The sequence below is a fragment of the Pinus tabuliformis genome, chromosome X (genome assembly GCF_031772625.1).
Source record: "Pinus tabuliformis cultivar Carrire ecotype Pingquan chromosome X, CPIR1, whole genome shotgun sequence".
Taxonomy (NCBI): domain Eukaryota; kingdom Viridiplantae; phylum Streptophyta; class Pinopsida; order Pinales; family Pinaceae; genus Pinus; species Pinus tabuliformis.
In genome coordinates this window covers 1,542,921,743-1,542,937,852 of record NC_142308.1, presented here as the reverse complement: position 1 = coordinate 1,542,937,852, position 16,110 = coordinate 1,542,921,743, and the positions used below count along the sequence as shown (strand labels likewise).

At 40.8% G+C, this 16,110-nt stretch overlaps 1 protein-coding gene across 2 annotated transcripts in view; it reads left to right on the top strand.

Moving 5' to 3' along the window:
* Nucleotides 1-14,777, top strand: part of LOC149145934 (uncharacterized) — a 264,965-nt gene extending 250,188 nt beyond the window's left edge. Inside the window, exons 10-18 of one of the 2 annotated variants that reach the window (XM_089447971.1) lie at nucleotides 12,559-12,634; nucleotides 12,766-12,896; nucleotides 13,191-13,250; nucleotides 13,364-13,438; nucleotides 13,536-13,640; nucleotides 13,782-13,877; nucleotides 14,240-14,320; nucleotides 14,410-14,481; nucleotides 14,607-14,777. In XM_089447971.1, the coding sequence (XP_089304097.1) occupies nucleotides 12,559-12,634; nucleotides 12,766-12,896; nucleotides 13,191-13,250; nucleotides 13,364-13,438; nucleotides 13,536-13,640; nucleotides 13,782-13,877; nucleotides 14,240-14,320; nucleotides 14,410-14,481; nucleotides 14,607-14,678 (768 nt within the window). In that variant the 3' untranslated portion in view covers nucleotides 14,679-14,777. Of the gene's footprint in view, nucleotides 1-12,558; nucleotides 12,635-12,765; nucleotides 12,897-13,190; nucleotides 13,251-13,363; nucleotides 13,439-13,535; nucleotides 13,641-13,781; nucleotides 13,878-14,239; nucleotides 14,321-14,409; nucleotides 14,512-14,606 lie in introns of both variants that reach the window. The other variant, XM_089447970.1, reaches the window with a different exon arrangement.
* The last annotated feature ends 1,333 nt before the right edge of the window (nucleotides 14,778-16,110 follow it).

The window sequence follows — 16,110 nt, the reverse complement described above, 5'->3', positions numbered from 1 at the left end:
GTCTCATTGTTCTTTATGTTTTGGTAGCTGTTTGATGAAGAAAACACAATATTAAACAAGCTAAAGAAGAACCTAATCAAGAAAAACAAAAATTCTTCACAAGTAGTTACCATAATAAGAGAAATCACCTACACTTGCTGCCCCTAAGATTTCTCAAAACATAGTGGTTTTGACCTTGGTCTATGCCAAGGGTTGGATTCGAGAAAAGTGATGAGTTGGTATTCAATTGATAGAGCAACATCTTTAGCCAGAGACAAAGCAAAGATAGATTCATGGGGGTACGGGCAAAGATGATTGGACATGGTGGCATTGGGATCCAAGTAGATCTATTGGTAGTAGGGTGAGTCAGAGATTTGTTTGGGATCCAGGGTATAAGGGATCCATGCATGATTGGATGACGCGGAGGCATGTGACAGTGGACACAATGGTTTGTATGGGATTTGTTGAGAATTTAGTAGGGCAATGTATATGTTAATTCTCTTAACTTGATAACTTCTTGTATTAGCTTTTAACTTACTAGCTTTGATCTTTGTTAGTTCAATATGCAATACATTAAACAACTACCAAAACCATAAGAACAATGACACAACATGTAGGCTCCAAACAAGGGCCAAAGCCCTCCTCTTGTGGGGAAAGCCCATAAAATCTCTTCTTATCTTTTAGATCTTTCAATTGATGAATACCATGACCTAGACTAAGATAAGTACCCTCCAAGATCAAGTCTTCCTCGACCTTTTGCTGTAATATCTTCGACCTCCCCATTAAATCCGAAATTCTACCCCAGCAACTGCTGCTGCTTCACCAGGAGACTTCAATCTTCCTCTTTTTGCTCTTCCATTGACCTCAATTGCCTTTGAGTCTTAGGGTTAGTAGTGTTGAAGAGCCTAGGGAAGTTAGAGTTGATTAGATTCTTCTTGTCTTGATAACTCTTCGTGAGGCATTTTAATTTTCTTATTAGCACAATCTTCTCTTTGACATTATTAGAGTGTGTTTCTTATTTCATCAAATAACTACAAAAAACAAAGAGACAAGAACACAAGACGCTGGCATTATGCCAGAGCCAAAACCTCTCCCTCCTGGAGAGGAAAACCCGCACATAATTCTTCTTATAGAGATTCCAATTGACGAACACCAAGACCATAACCCTTGACCTACTAGGCCACTCCAAGACCAAGTCACCAATCCTCTTCTTACTGTTGAGATCATCATCAACACTGCTGCTTCACTGAGGTCATCATTCATGCACCTTCACTGAGATATTCATCACAATAATGAGAACATAACTACTGCACCATATCTCCATCTTCTCTTAGATCATTACTGCACTTCTCACTGAGATCATCATCATGTTGATGAGGCTTCCATACTGAGATATATATGTGAACGCTTCACCGAGGTCTTCATTATGATCTTCCATCATAGTTGTCACTGTGCCGAGATTATGACTGTGTTTTGGCATACCGAGAGTGTATAACAGTGAGATCATAATCATGTTGAGACTGTGACTTTATCTGGAGAATGATGTCTAGTGTGTATAGCTGAGAGTTTCTTGCACTAGGATCCTTATCATGATAGATATGCCAAGACTGTCCTAGTATACCGAGACTGTGATCATGATGATCATCCGAAAATACAAAGATACCGTAGCTAAACCATCCAAAAATCACAGAGAGAATCCAAATTATTATTGTCCTTTTACGCTGACCCTAATTGGGTATATATAGTGGTTAGTCCTTCGTATTAAGCCGATGTGTATCCATGAAGAGTTGTGTCTATTTCTTTGAGCCGACATGAGTGAATCTAATTCTTTTAGGTCGACATCACTGTCTTTTACCTCGCTTTGCTTGCAAACTTCTTCTTTGGAGGATGGTGCTTGTCTTGGAGGGCTACTTGACACTAGGTTGACCCATATTCATGCTCAAGAAGAGCTCTTTAACATGACTTTGATTCTTTGACTTTCCTAGACCTATGGAATGAGCAAGAAACTCATTCGAATAATTTTACAAAAATAATATTTCTTTTTCTTGACAAGTACAAAGATCAAAATTACATTTACAAATACCGAACCTAGTTACACTTTTCTTCAACAAGTAGGAAACCTTCGCTTGCCTTCTTGCTCTTCTTTCTTCCAAAATTGAACTTGTAGACTTGCCCAGTGTAGAAACCCTTAACTTCGCATTCCCAGAAGAAAGTAGAGAGACCCAAACACTTTGACTTCTTCTTTGTACTCCCTTTTTTGTCCTTCTGCTACTTCCTTCTTCGTATGAAAGATGAGTGAGTGAATGATCCAGATGGAGGACGCGTTCTTGTTATATATAGGCTTCCTTCAAGGGTGGACATGTCTCTTCACTTAGGCTTGTGAAAATTCCTACTACTCGAAGGAACCCCTACTGCATCAAATCTGAATCTACTTCACCTACTTGATTTTTAAATTTCATTCATTAAGTTATTCTTTTGAATACTGAAGAAAATTACTTTTGCAGCCTGCACTAATTAAATATTTGATCTCATGAAACAAAAAACAGAGCAAAGAACAAGATACATAGGACATACATATTTTTGGACACAAATAGTCCCCGGAAAAACCCAATGCGGGAAAACCGGTACAACAGTTCTGAGGGTTTATTATTGTGCAGTAGAAATATCTGAATACAAATCTAGGATGCTCATCTAGCAATCCTTTACAGAGAAAATACTGGCAAAAAATCTGAGTGAGTTTTATCACACTTCACCCGGCAGAATTTCCGCTGATCTGGCACAAGACTGGCTAACCATGGCTATTTCTATGCTGGCTCTGCGTCAACCCTGCATCACCTTCTTTCTCTCTGCGTCAGCTCTCCTAGCTGTTTCAGCAGTTCACGGCAATTTCGGCAATTTCTGACAGTTCTCGGCAGTTTTGGCTGTTCCCGACATTTCTGGATTCTGCGTGACAGGTAGCTTTTCTACGTCAGCTCTCCCGACCACTGCACTACCTCTGCTCAGCTCTCTTGGCAGTTTCGACAGTTCCCGTTGTTTTGGCTGTTTCGACAGTTCTGGATTCTGTGTGATAGGCAACTTTTCTGCATCAGCTCTTTCGGCTACTGCGCTGCCTCTATGCAAGCTTTCTCCGCCTCTCTACACCTTTGCAGAAGCTTCAGGCCATCTAGATTGGGATGCAACTATGAATGAAGAATATTGTTCACTATTGGCAAATGATACATGGGAACTTGTTCCTCTTCCAAAGGGACGAAAACTTGTTAGATGCAAATGGGTTTACAGAACCAAGTTTGGACCAGATGGAAAAGTTGATAAACATAAAGCTCGTCTTGTTGCTAAGGGTTTTTCACAAGTTGAAGGCATTGACTATACTGAAACCTTCTCCCCTGTTGCCAAAATGAACTCTATCCGCCTTGTTCTTTCCCTTGCTACCTCTTTCAAATGGGAAGTCCATCAGATGGATGTTAAATCCGCCTTATTGCATGGGGACTTGCATGAAGAAATCTATATGGAACAACCTCCTGGCTTTATACAAACAGACTCCAGCTTTGTATATTGGCTTAAGAAATCCCTTTATAGTCTCAAGCAAGCCCCTCGGGCTTGGTATGCCAAAATGGATAGCTTTCTTTTAGATATTGGCTTTTCTAGGTGTCATTCTAACAATACTATCTACACCAACAAAGTGGGTAAGTCTCTTATAATTCTTGTTCTTTATGTTGATGACCTTATCCTTACTGGTAGTGATCCCAACCTTATAAACCATGTGAATTCTAGCCTTAGAAAGAAGTTTGAAATGACAGACTTAGGACACTTGCATTATTTTCTTGGTCTTCAAGTCTTGCAATCCAAAGAAGGTATTTCCCTTTCCCAGTCCAAGTATGCTTGTGATCTTCTACTCCACTTTCACATGGAAGACTGTAAGCTAGCCCCTTCTCCCTTTCAGTCTAGAGCCAAAATTTCAGTCACTTGTACTTCCCCTGAAGTTGATGCTACCTTATACCGTCAGCTTGTTGGAAAACTTTTGTATCTGACCCATACCCGTCCTGACCTTTCCTTTGTTGTTGGCCTTGTTGCTCGATTTATGCAAAACCCACATGAAAGTCATTAGAAAGCAACTAAAAGAATACTTTGTTATGTTCGAGGTACAGTTCAGTTTGGGATTCACTACAGTGCAAAAGCATCTCCTCTATTGGTTGGTTTCACTAATTTTGATTGGGCTGGTGACCTTGATGATCGGAAGTCTACTGCGGGTTATGTCTTCACTCTTGGTTCTGGACCTATTACATGGGCTTGCAAGAAACAAAGTGCCATTTCTCTTTGTTAAGTAGAAGCAGAGTATTGTGGCGTCATTGAAGCTAGTAAGGAAGCCCTGTGGCTTCATCAAATCTTGTTAGAATTTGGTTTTCAACAACAACATCTGACTACACTTTGGTGTGATAATCAAAGTGCCATTTAACTATGCAAAGATCCAATCTAACATTAACACAAAAAACACATTGAACTACACATGCACTTTATCAGAAAGCTCATTCATGACCATGTTCTTGAAGTGCAATATTGTTCAACCGATGATCAAGTTTGCAGACATCTTTACAAAGGCTCTCACAGAGGCAAAGTTTACTAAACGTCGATTTATGGTTGGAGTTCACGAGGTTGTCGCTAAGGGGGGATAGGCTCTAATGCCTCCTTCCTTCTCCTATTGTGTCATCTTTGTACATCCTTCAATCCTATCCCAAATTGTTCTTAAGGGGAGATGTTAGGATATTCCGACACATAGGAAATAATTAAGTATAACTTGGTCTAGTGTATAGTTAGGTAAAGTGTGTTTCTTTAGTATGTACTTTTTGTAACTTACAATCCGACGATCACAATATGTTCTAGACATGAAGTGATCCGACAGTTCATTCTCTCGGTATTACCGACACTTGATCCGTCGCTTAACACCCGATTGGTCCATGATCTTTATTTAAAGAGTATGGAGGGTCATTTGTTAGGTGACTGTTCATGAGAGAAGCTTATGTAAATTTTCTTTCTTTTACATTAATAAATTGCCTGAAGTGGCTGCGTTGGCTCAGGCCGTGCACTGTTTCCCTCTTTGAGGGTTTTAACCACGTCAAGAATACTAGTGTACCGATCTGTGATCTGTTTGTGAGCGGTGTCCTTTGGTGTTTTATCTAAGGAACTTACCCTGCAAATTCCTACATCCATGATAAGCAAACTATAATACTCAATTACCAAATGACAAGGCATACCTTTAGTTTCGGGAGGCCCACCTTCAAACATACGATCATGGCAGATGGGTGAGGGACCACATTGCTGGCTCAGGTGGCGGAGACATGGCACAACGAGCTAGTTGTGTTGAAATTTGGTACCGGAGGACAGGTGGTTCCCTTAGGCTTTGATCTTTGGCCTAGGGAAAAGTGTCCAAAAGAATTTAATTTTTCTCCTAAAGTGACTTTATAATTTTATAAAGTTAAATCTAATTTAAAAGTGACTTTAAGTGATAAAGTTATTAAGTCTAATTTTAAAGTGACTTTTATAAAGTCAATGAAAAATTAGAAAGGAAAAGTGACTTTGGAAATAAATGACTAAGTGGGTCTTTATTAAAGTGGGGTGAATTAAAAAATAGAAAGTGAGATTTAAATGAGCATTTAATCTCAACCATTGATCTAAATCTATTTCAGCCATTGGATTTAGAGATCACCCAAAAGTCACTTGGATCACCCAAAAGTCACTTGGAGTTATATTAAAGGAGGAAAAGGTCATTCATTCTTTCATGAGCAGATTGGGAGAAGGAGAGCAAGAGAGCAAGAGAGATTTCTGAGCAGGAAGGAGAAGGAGACAGCAGCTTGGCACACATTCCAAGGCAGCAGTTGAGCAGATTTGTACAGCTGATTCAGCACATAGTGAAAGGCAGATTTTTGCACAAAAATCGAGGAGCAGTTTGCTGATTTTTCTGCACACAAAACGGAGGTCGTACAGCATTTATTGCTGTCCTGTTTGCTGTAATTTCCAGATTGTTGTGAGGCACGGGAAAGGAGATAAGTTGTAAATTTGCTTGTTGATTTTTTGCTGAATAATTCTCACTATAAAAAGACAATTTTCAGAAATAAAGAAGAGCTCTCAAACTGGTTTTCCCCAAGAGTTGTAGGGGGTTTTTCCAGGGTCAAGTTGACCAAAAATATCAGTGTTTTAATGGCTGTTTTTAATTGCTGATTTTTAATTCTGCAATTTCCAGCATTCTGAAAAATTTCCAGAATTTGTGTTTTCAGCAATATTTATTTTTTTCAGTCTGTTAAATGTATGGTTATGGGAATGGGCATTTAACTACATGGGAGAAATAAGGAGAAACTGAAAACCGGGGTGGGAAAACAGAAATTTTTACATGGTATCAGAGCTTGAGTGCTGAAGGGCAGTTTGGGACAGCAAAAGGAAAAATTACAGTTGCTGATTTTTCACTAAGAAAATTCCAGCAAGCTGATTTTTTCATAAACAGCAGTTTTATCTTTACTACCGCAGTGCTATTTTTCAGTTTTAGGACAGCAGGATGTCATTGGGATTGAGGGTGGAGGATAGGCTGGATGGGCATATAAATTACAGCGTTTGGAAGGAGAGAATGCAGAGTATCTTTGAGGAGGCAGAAGTCTGGGATATCATGGTGCATACCGCACAGAACCCTGTTGTTGTGCCCACTGATGTTACTCAGTTGGCTGAGTATAAAAAGAAGAACAATAAGGGTAAGAGGCTGATTCTAGACGGAATCAAAGACCATTGCATTCCTCATGTGAGAGGAAAGAGCAATGCCCATGAGATGTGGACAGCGTTGTCCAATTTCTACCAGAGTACCAATGAGAACCGGAAGATGGTCCTGAAGGAGAAGCTGAAGAACATTAAGATGGGTAATGATAGTGCAGCGGGATATCTCACAAAGATTACCAATGTGAGAGATGAGTTGGCAGCGATTGGAGAGGCCATTCCATCCACTGAGTTGGTGCGTATTGCAGTGAATGGCCTCCCCCGTTCATGGTTGAACTTTGCTGATGGGGTTTGTGCACGTGAGACCCTTCCCACATGGGAGAGGTTTTGGGATGATTGTATTCAGACAGAGATCAGGAAAGGACAGCTTGGGGCAGCCAAGCCAGTTGAGCAGGATGAGGATGTAGCACTGGTGGCAGGAGGCAAGAAAGGCAAAGGGAAGAAGCAGGCTTCCACAAGCAGTGGTGGGGGCAAAGGCAAAGGTAAAGGTAAACCGGGGAACACACAGAAGGACTATTCCAAGGTGAAGTGTTGGAATTGTCAAAAGATGGGACACTATGCAGTTGTGTGTCCGGAGAAGAAGAAGAAGAAGGGGAAGAACCAAGATGTGGCAGCTTCAGCTGAGATTGAGGACTTTGCAGGTCGTTTTGACCGAGAGTTTGCGTTCACTACGTATGAGTCCTCTAGTACAGGATCACCTGCCACACAGGTTCAGAGGGAGCATGCTTTTCCCTCGATTAGCGGAGCATCTTCAGGTATCTGGTATGTGGACAGTGGGGCTTCACGTCACATGACAGGAGTCCGGGAGTACTTCTCAGAGCTTTCAGAGAGTGGCACTGATATTGAGGTAGTACTTGGTGATGACAGAGTTGTTAGAGCAGTCGGGGTGGGGACAGTGACATTTCAGAGGGAGTCCAAACCTCCTTTGAAGGTGTCAGAGGTTCTTTATGTGCCAGGGATGAGGAAGAACCTCATATCCGTCTTAGCTTTGGAGGACAGAGGATATGACGTACTGTTCAGGGGAGGACAGGTGTTGATGTATCCCAGGGACACTCCAGCTGATTCAGCTAGAGTGATAGGTGTACGCCATGCAAAGGTGTACAAGTTTGCATTTCAGCCCCTTTTGGCATTGAGCAGTAGTACCGACAGCAGAGCTAGCAGTTCTGAGCTGTGTGAGATTTGGCACCGCAGGATGGGACATATGTATCATGGAGCCTTGAGGACATTGCGGGAGATCACTACAGGTGTGCCAGATTTCAGTACTGATCACTTTGATACTTGCAGAGGTTGTGCGATGGGCAAATTTGCCAAATCCCCTTTTCCCAGCAGTGACAGCAGAGCGACGGGGATACTTGATTTGATTCATTCCGATGTGAGCGGTCGGATGTCTCATGTTTCCTTGAGTGGGTATGAGTACTATGTTTTATTCATTGATGATCACTCCAGGAGGACCTGGATTTATTTCTTGAAGACCAAGAGTGAGGTCTTCAAGCGGTTTCAGGAGTTCAGAGCTCTTGTGGAGACACAGACAGGCCGAAAGATCAAGTCCTTGAGGTCGGACAATGGAGGAGAGTACACCCTTGGAGAGTTTGTTGACTATTGTGCGGAGGCAGGCATTAGGAGGGAGTTCACTGTTCCTTACAACCCCCAGCAGAACGGGGTTGCGGAGAGGAAGAACAGATCCATCATAGAGGCTGCCAAAGCTATGTTACATGATCAGGGGTTGCCATTGTTCTTGTGGGCAGAGGCCTGCAACACAGCTGTTTACTTGCAGAACAGGAGTCCGCATCGTGCCTTGGGGCACATGACTCCGGAGGAGGCTTTCTCTGGGAAGAAGCCTGATCTTGGTCATCTTCATATCTTTGGATGCATTACATACTCCTATATACCCAAGGAGAAGAGGACCAAACTAGAGCCCACCACAGAGAAGGGTATCTTTGTGGGCTACAGTGAGACCTCAAAGGCCTTTCGGATTTACATTCCTGCACAGAGGAGAGTTGTTGTCAGACGGGATGTGAAGTTCGAGGAGGACAGGGCCTTTAGGAGGTCACGGGAGTTAGAGTATCTGGATCAGCCAGACCCTCAGCAGCAGTTGAGTCAGTCGCAGGGATCCAGTGGGCAGGGATCAGGAGGATCCGGAGGTACATCTATGAGGATGTCAGGTCCGTCAGTGAGCAGTGGCTCATCGAGCCAGAGGGGTGGTGCTCCGGGCAGCATGCAGAGCAGTTCATAGAGCAGTTCACTAGGGAGTCCACTGATGGACAGTTCACACGGTACCTCAGCTTCTACAGGTTCAGGTGCAGGCAGGAGGACAGCAGACCGACAGTCAGGAGTTCAGGCTACTGATGATGATGAGGAGGAGGAGTTTCATTCTCCGGTGGAAGAAGTGCGCTCAGGGAAGAGGAAGCCCAAGTGGATTCAGGACACCTTGAGAGATGCCACATCTGTTGCTGAGCCGAAGAGGCCGGTCAGAGAGAGTAGACCACCTGAGAGGTTTTGTAGTTATATGGCGATGGTTACCAGCATCCTTGACTCTGAGCCTTCTAGCTATGAGGAGGCAGCTAGCCAGCAGGTCTGGAGAGAGGCCATGCAGGAGGAGTATTCTTCTATCATGAAGAATGATGTTTGGGAGGTGGTGCTGAGGCCTGAGGGCAAATCCGTGGTTACTTCCAGATGGCTTTACAAGGTAAAGCATGCTGCAGATGGCAGCATTGAGAAATTCAAAGCGAGGTTTGTGGCTAGAGGGTTCTCCCAGGTAGAGGGAGTTGATTATGAGGAGACCTTCGCTCCCGTGGCTCGATATACTTCGATCCGCTCCATTATATCGATAGCAGCAGAGATGGGTTGGAAGATCCACCAGATGGATGTGAAGACCGCATTTCTCAATGGCTTCATATAGGAGGAGGTGTACATTGAGCAGCCACAGGGCTTTGAGGTGCATGGGAAGGAGTCCCATGTGTGCAGATTGAAGAAGGCCCTTTATGGCCTGAAGCAAGCTCCCAGAGCTTGGTACTCCAGGATAGATGCATACTTGCAGGGGATGGGTTTCACAAAGAGTGAGGCAGATCTGAACCTTTACTTTATTGTGATTGGTGAGGAGCCTCTCATTCTGGTGCTGTATGTGGATGACTTGATCATTACAGGTGCAGAGAGACTCATAGAGCACTGCAAGAGAGATCTTGCGGCGGAGTTTGAGATGAAGGACTTCGGCTTGATGCATTACTTTTTGGGTTTGGAGGTGTGGCAGGAGGAGGGGCATTTCTTCCTGGGGCAGGGGAAGTATATTGTGGACATCCTTAGCAGATTCCACATGGAGGATTGTAGACCCATGTCGACACCGATGATCACCAACTGGAAGAAGCTTCATGCTTCGGATTCCGAGTTGGTGGATCCCACATTGTACAGGCAGCTGATTGGTTCCTTGATGTATTTGGTCAACACTAGACCAGATATCTGTTTTGCAGTCAACACGATGAGTCAGTTTATGTGTGAGCCTAGGAAGGTTCACTGGGTGGCTGCAAAACACATTTTGCGGTACTTGCAGGGGACAGTGGATTATGGTCTGGACTACAGGCAGGGAGATGGAGTGAGATTGGCAGGATACACTGATTCTGATTGGGCAGGTTGTGCTTCTGATAGGAAGAGCACTTCAGGGTGTTGTTTTGGGTTGGGTTCAGCAGTAGTGTCATGGTTCAGCCGGAAGCAGCAGTCAGTAGCACTGAGTTCAGCGGAAGCAGAGTATATGGCAGCCAGTCTAGCTAGTTGTGAGGCCATCTGGCTTCGCAAGATGTTGTTTGGCTTATTTGGTCAGCCGTTGAGACCTTCAGTGATTTACTGTGATAATCAGAGTTGCATTAAACTCACGGAGAATCCAGTATTTCATGACAGGTCAAAGCATATGAGGATCAGATATCATTTCATCAGAGACTATGTTCAGAAGGGAGCTGTGAAGCTTGAGTATATTTCCACTGATGAGCAGGTTGCAGATATCCTTACCAAAGCCTTACCACGGGGCAAGCATGTCTACTTCAGAGACAAGATGGGTGTGGTGAGGAACACCTTCCTCGGTAAGAGGGAGTGTTGAAATTTGGTACCGGAGGACAGGTGGTTCCCTTAGGCTTTGATCTTTGGCCTAGGGAAAAGTGTCCAAAAGAATTTAATTTTTCTCCTAAAGTGACTTTATAATTTTATAAAGTTAAATCTAATTTAAAAGTGACTTTAAGTGATAAAGTTATTAAGTCTAATTTTAAAGTGACTTTTATAAAGTCAATGAAAAATTAGAAAGGAAAAGTGACTTTGGAAATAAATGACTAAGTGGGTCTTTATTAAAGTGGGGTGAATTAAAAAATAGAAAGTGAGATTTAAATGAGCATTTAATCTCAACCATTGATCTAAATCTATTTCAGCCATTGGATTTAGAGATCACCCAAAAGTCACTTGGATCACCCAAAAGTCACTTGGAGTTATATTAAAGGAGGAAAAGGAGGAAAAGGTCATTCATTCTTTCATGAACAGATTGGGAGAAGGAGAGCAAGAGAGCAAGAGAGATTTCTGAGCAGGAAGGAGAAGGAGACAGCAGCTTGGCACACATTCCAAGGCAGCAGTTGAGCAGATTTGTACAGCTGATTCAGCACATAGTGAAAGGCAGATTTTTGCACAAAAATCGAGGAGCAGTTTGCTGATTTTTCTGCACACAAAACGGAGGTCGTACAGCATTTATTGCTGTCCTGTTTGCTGTAATTTCCAGATTGCTGTGAGGCACGGGAAAGGAGATAAGTTGTAAATTTGCTTGCTGATTTTTTGCTGAATAATTCTCACTGTAAAAAGACAATTTTCAGAAATAAAGAAGAGCTCTCAAACTGGTTTTCCCCAAGAGTTGTAGGGGGTTTTTCCAGGGTCAAGTTGACCAAAAATATCAGTGTTTTAATGTGTTTTAATGGCTGTTTTTAATTGCTGATTTTTAATTCTGCAATTTCCAGCATTCTGAAAAATTTCCAGAATTTGTGTTTTCAGCAATATTTATTTTTTTCAGTCTGTTAAATGTATGGTTATGGGAATGGGCATTTAACTACATGGGAGAAATAAGGAGAAACTGAAAACCGGGGTGGGAAAACAGAAATTTTTACAAGTTGGTGGCTGCAAGGGGCTGCTGGCTGCCAGCGGAGGACCATCTTAAGAGAAAAAAATTCTCCTAGGGATATCACCCACAAAATGGTGGGTAACAATTCCCATCCCAATTCTCAATATACAGTCCTTGTTTTTCCCATTTGACTGCCCTCATTTCATAATCTGAATTTGATTGGCTCTTTTTGTCTTTGATTTAAGGTTTAAAATTAAATATATGAAGGCAGGGATGGATTCAGAGACAAACCATTTAAATTGTTTACAATGTTTGTTTTTTTGGATAAAGGGTTAACTTATAGCCTAGCACATAATTCCTAAATCAGACTAATTGTCTACGTAATTTATAGACTTGAGCAGATGCTAATTGCTAGTTAAGGTTTTAGCTATTAATGAACTTGCTTTTGGAATTTTTTCCTGTAGAGGTAATGATTTGGCTTCCTTGTGGATTCTTGTAGTCTTCTTTTAATGTTTCTTGTCACATTATATATTTCTTTTGTTTCTTGGTTCTCCTTTTAAATTTGAGATCTGCTGTTTTCTGGGCTCATTTCACCTTAAAGTTTATCTAGAACCTGTCTAAAGCTACATTTCTTATATTTGTGAACATGGGTGATGTCTCCTAATGTTTTAAATTTACCTTCATAGTGACTCTTCTGTATCCTGTAAATATGTTGAACGAGTATTTATCTGAATGATTATTCGCAGGAAGTCCACCTACATGGAAATGGTATTGGGAACGAGGGTGCTCGGGCATTGATATCGGGCTTAGTTGCTCATAGAGGTAATGATCTTCATTTTATTTCACTTTTCTGTTCAATTCTTAGTCTTTGGATTTTTGTTTTTTTCCTGTCCATGGGATACTCATTTAACTTGCCAAGAGCAGCATGTAACTTCCAATGAAATATGTGGCAGGAAAGATTACTACTGTTGACATTGGAAATAATAGCATTGGTTCAAAAGGTGCATTTCATATAGCAGAATATATCAAAAAGTGCAAAAGCTTATTATGGCTTAATCTGTACATGAATGATATTGGTGACGAGGTAATGTTCATTGCTTATGGAAGTTTTTACAACATTTGTACCCTCTATCAAATTTGAAATCTATGAGCAAATACATGGGAAAGTTTCATGGTTAAGAAGGTTAAAATATATATAAAATTTCAGTGTAGGACAGTAAGGTTTCAAAGGGTTCTTCAAGTTTATGTGGGGACACTTTTTTTATTATGATGAACAGCTATTCATAGATCCGAGGCCTAAATGTTTGGAATTTTTGACTTTTTAAAGTTATTTGATAATTGATTATTTAAAGAATTTATGACAACATGAAAATGGCAGGGCACAGAGAAAATTGCAAAGGCTCTGCAACAGAATAGAACACTGACAACTATTGACTTGGTACAAAAGCTGCGCTTTTCTTGATCATTGCTTAATGTGGTTTTGGAAGGTTACAAGTCTTAGCATTGTAATCCCTACCCTTATTGGAATTTGAAGATCATCCTTTTCTACAGGGAGGAAATAACATTCACGCTGTTGGTGCTAGTCATCTTGCAGAAGCCCTCAAAGATAACAGTGTCCTCACAACAGTGAGTCTTCATCACACATTCCATGCTAATATTGTTTTTGAAATATCGCATGATCAATGTAATTTGCTCCTTAATGTTTAATGCTGTTCATTTGCAGTTGGAACTTAGCTACAACCCTATTGGTCCAGAAGGAGTAAAGGCCTTAGCTGAAGTTCTTAAATTCTCTGGCAACATTCAAACTCTTAAACTAGGATGGTGCCAGGTTTGGGCACTGGGGCTCCTTTGTTTTTGTCCTTTTTAGCAAAATGGTGCTTTTTGTAGCTTGTAATGTTATTGTGATTGGTGTCTGTTTCTAGCTGCTCTTTAGCATATTGACTATTGAGAAAAAAATTGTTATTTGCAGATAGGTGTTAAAGGTGTAGAACATATAGCAGAAGCGTTGAAGTACAATACAACTATTTCCACACTAGACCTGCGTGCCAATGGTCTAGGTGATGACGTATGTATATAATCTGTTAGGTTTTGAATTTTCATATTTACTTTAGAATAATTTGTTAGCGTAAGCTGTATCTGTGCTTGCCTTCTGATGATCATTCTTTTATTTTCAGCACTAATCTATAATTTTAATCACTGTTGCAAACATCAGCGAAAAATCGGGAACATCATGATTTTTTCCTGATTTTTGCCAATTTTTTCCAAATTTGAAAATTGAATATATTTTGTATTTCTTAATATGTGCCGCAGTTCGCCGATTTTTGCCGATTTTTTCATTGATGTTGCTGAAAAGATGTTTTCTGGGCCCTTGAGGATATTTTGCCAATGCTGATTTTTTCAACACTGGTTTTAATCTTTTACTTGCAGGGTGCAGCTTCCTTGGCTCGGAGCTTAAAAGTTGTGAATGAGACTTTAACATCATTGGATCTAGGATTCAATGAAATCAGGGTAATTTTAAGACCTGTTTAAATCTTCAGTGTAGAAGCATAAGTCTTTCTTTGTGAGGATCCTAACATTGTTTGGAAATATTTGGACAGGATAGGGGTGCCTTTGCTCTAGCTCAAGCACTAAAGGCTAATGAAGACCCTGCTCTCAGTTCGATTAATTTGGCAAGTAACTTCCTAACCAAATATGGACAGGTGAATAATATTACCATAAAGAGTTTCAACATTTATGAGAATCAAACCCTGTATAGTACCTTGCTGTTGCTTATCATAAATTGTGGTACTGACAGGTGGCATTGACTGAAGCCAAGGACCACATAAGTGAAGTGCATGATGGTAGGGAGGTGAACATATATTTTTAATTCGTAAGGTGCCAATCAATTTTGTAGAATAGTTAGCCTATCTAGAGCATCCACTTCCGGCGGGATCTCATTGTAGGGAATCCAAACCTGAAATTTTCAGCATCCCATTGTGCAATTGCTTGCTCTTGATTCCCCTTGAAGTGCATTTCAGGGGTTTGAGTTAGACCTATTCTTTTCCTCCATCCTTCTGCAGTTTTAGCTGGTTATGTATTCATCAAATAAGCATAACAGAATGTATGGAATTTAAGGAGCAAGACAGCTATTGTAAACTGTAAAAGCAAAAAATAATGATTATTTTTTAATTGGAAATATTTCCCAATATTTACAGGCATATGCCTAGAGTCGTCATTTACATTGTCTTGTCTTGTCCCAGCCACAGTTGTTTGCCTCTTAAAACAATGACCTAATGAACATATTATCAAGTTTGGAAAAAATTACTTCAAATTTTGGTTTTGACATTTAATGCCTTTATAAAGACCCCATGTACTATGATTTTGCAGTTGTTGTTTATTACATATTAGAAAAATTCTTCAAAAGGGTACTGCCATCAAACTCATGGAAAAGAAAACTAGTACTCGGAATTTTCCATCTCTCAGACTATACCTCATTGTGTTTAAACTTTAAACTCTGAGAACTTACACAAATTTGCAGCAAAGTGATATGCAATCATGTATTACTGGAAATAAAAATAATCATGTGAAAAAGGCAATTATTAATCTTTGGTGAATATAGTGAGTTCTGAGGTTTTCCCTTAACTAGCATTTCATTCATTTATGCGAACCATTTTGTAGTTTGTTGGTTTTTGTCAACTTGCATTTCGTGCTATATGCTTGGGCAGCAATTTATAACTTTGGAATGGTTTGATGTTAATGAAGGGCTTGAATTGTAGTTATGTTGAAAATAATTCACATAATGATGAGGATGCCAGTACAGCAAGTATTTATGTCAACAGAATCCCACCACAGGGATATGCCACTGTAGTAATAACTTGTAAGGCATTGGGTAGTGGATTGGTTGAGTGTTATGCATTCACTTGAATGCTAAGTAGTGGTCAAATTGTTTCCTTTTATTTAAGTGGTCAATTAATACACTGTGAGAGCCCCTATGAATACAAAAACTCATTGAGTCTCTCATTTAATCATGCATGTTGGAATCAGTTGGTTCACTTTTCTCTCCACTATAGTGGGGTATGCCTTTGTTGGGATTTTGTTCCACATATTTTAATTTCTTCCTCTAGTGAGAAACCATGTACTTTTTACATGGAAAAAATCTATTCACTCCCTTGCACTCTTTATATTTTTGAAGCCCTTTTGCTGAACTAGGTTTTCAAGAGGCCTAGGGTTGATGATGTCAATCCTGATTCGGCAATTTCCACCAAGGAAGAGGCTAGATTTTGAGTTGACAAGGTCAAATAAGGTGGAAATAAGCCAAA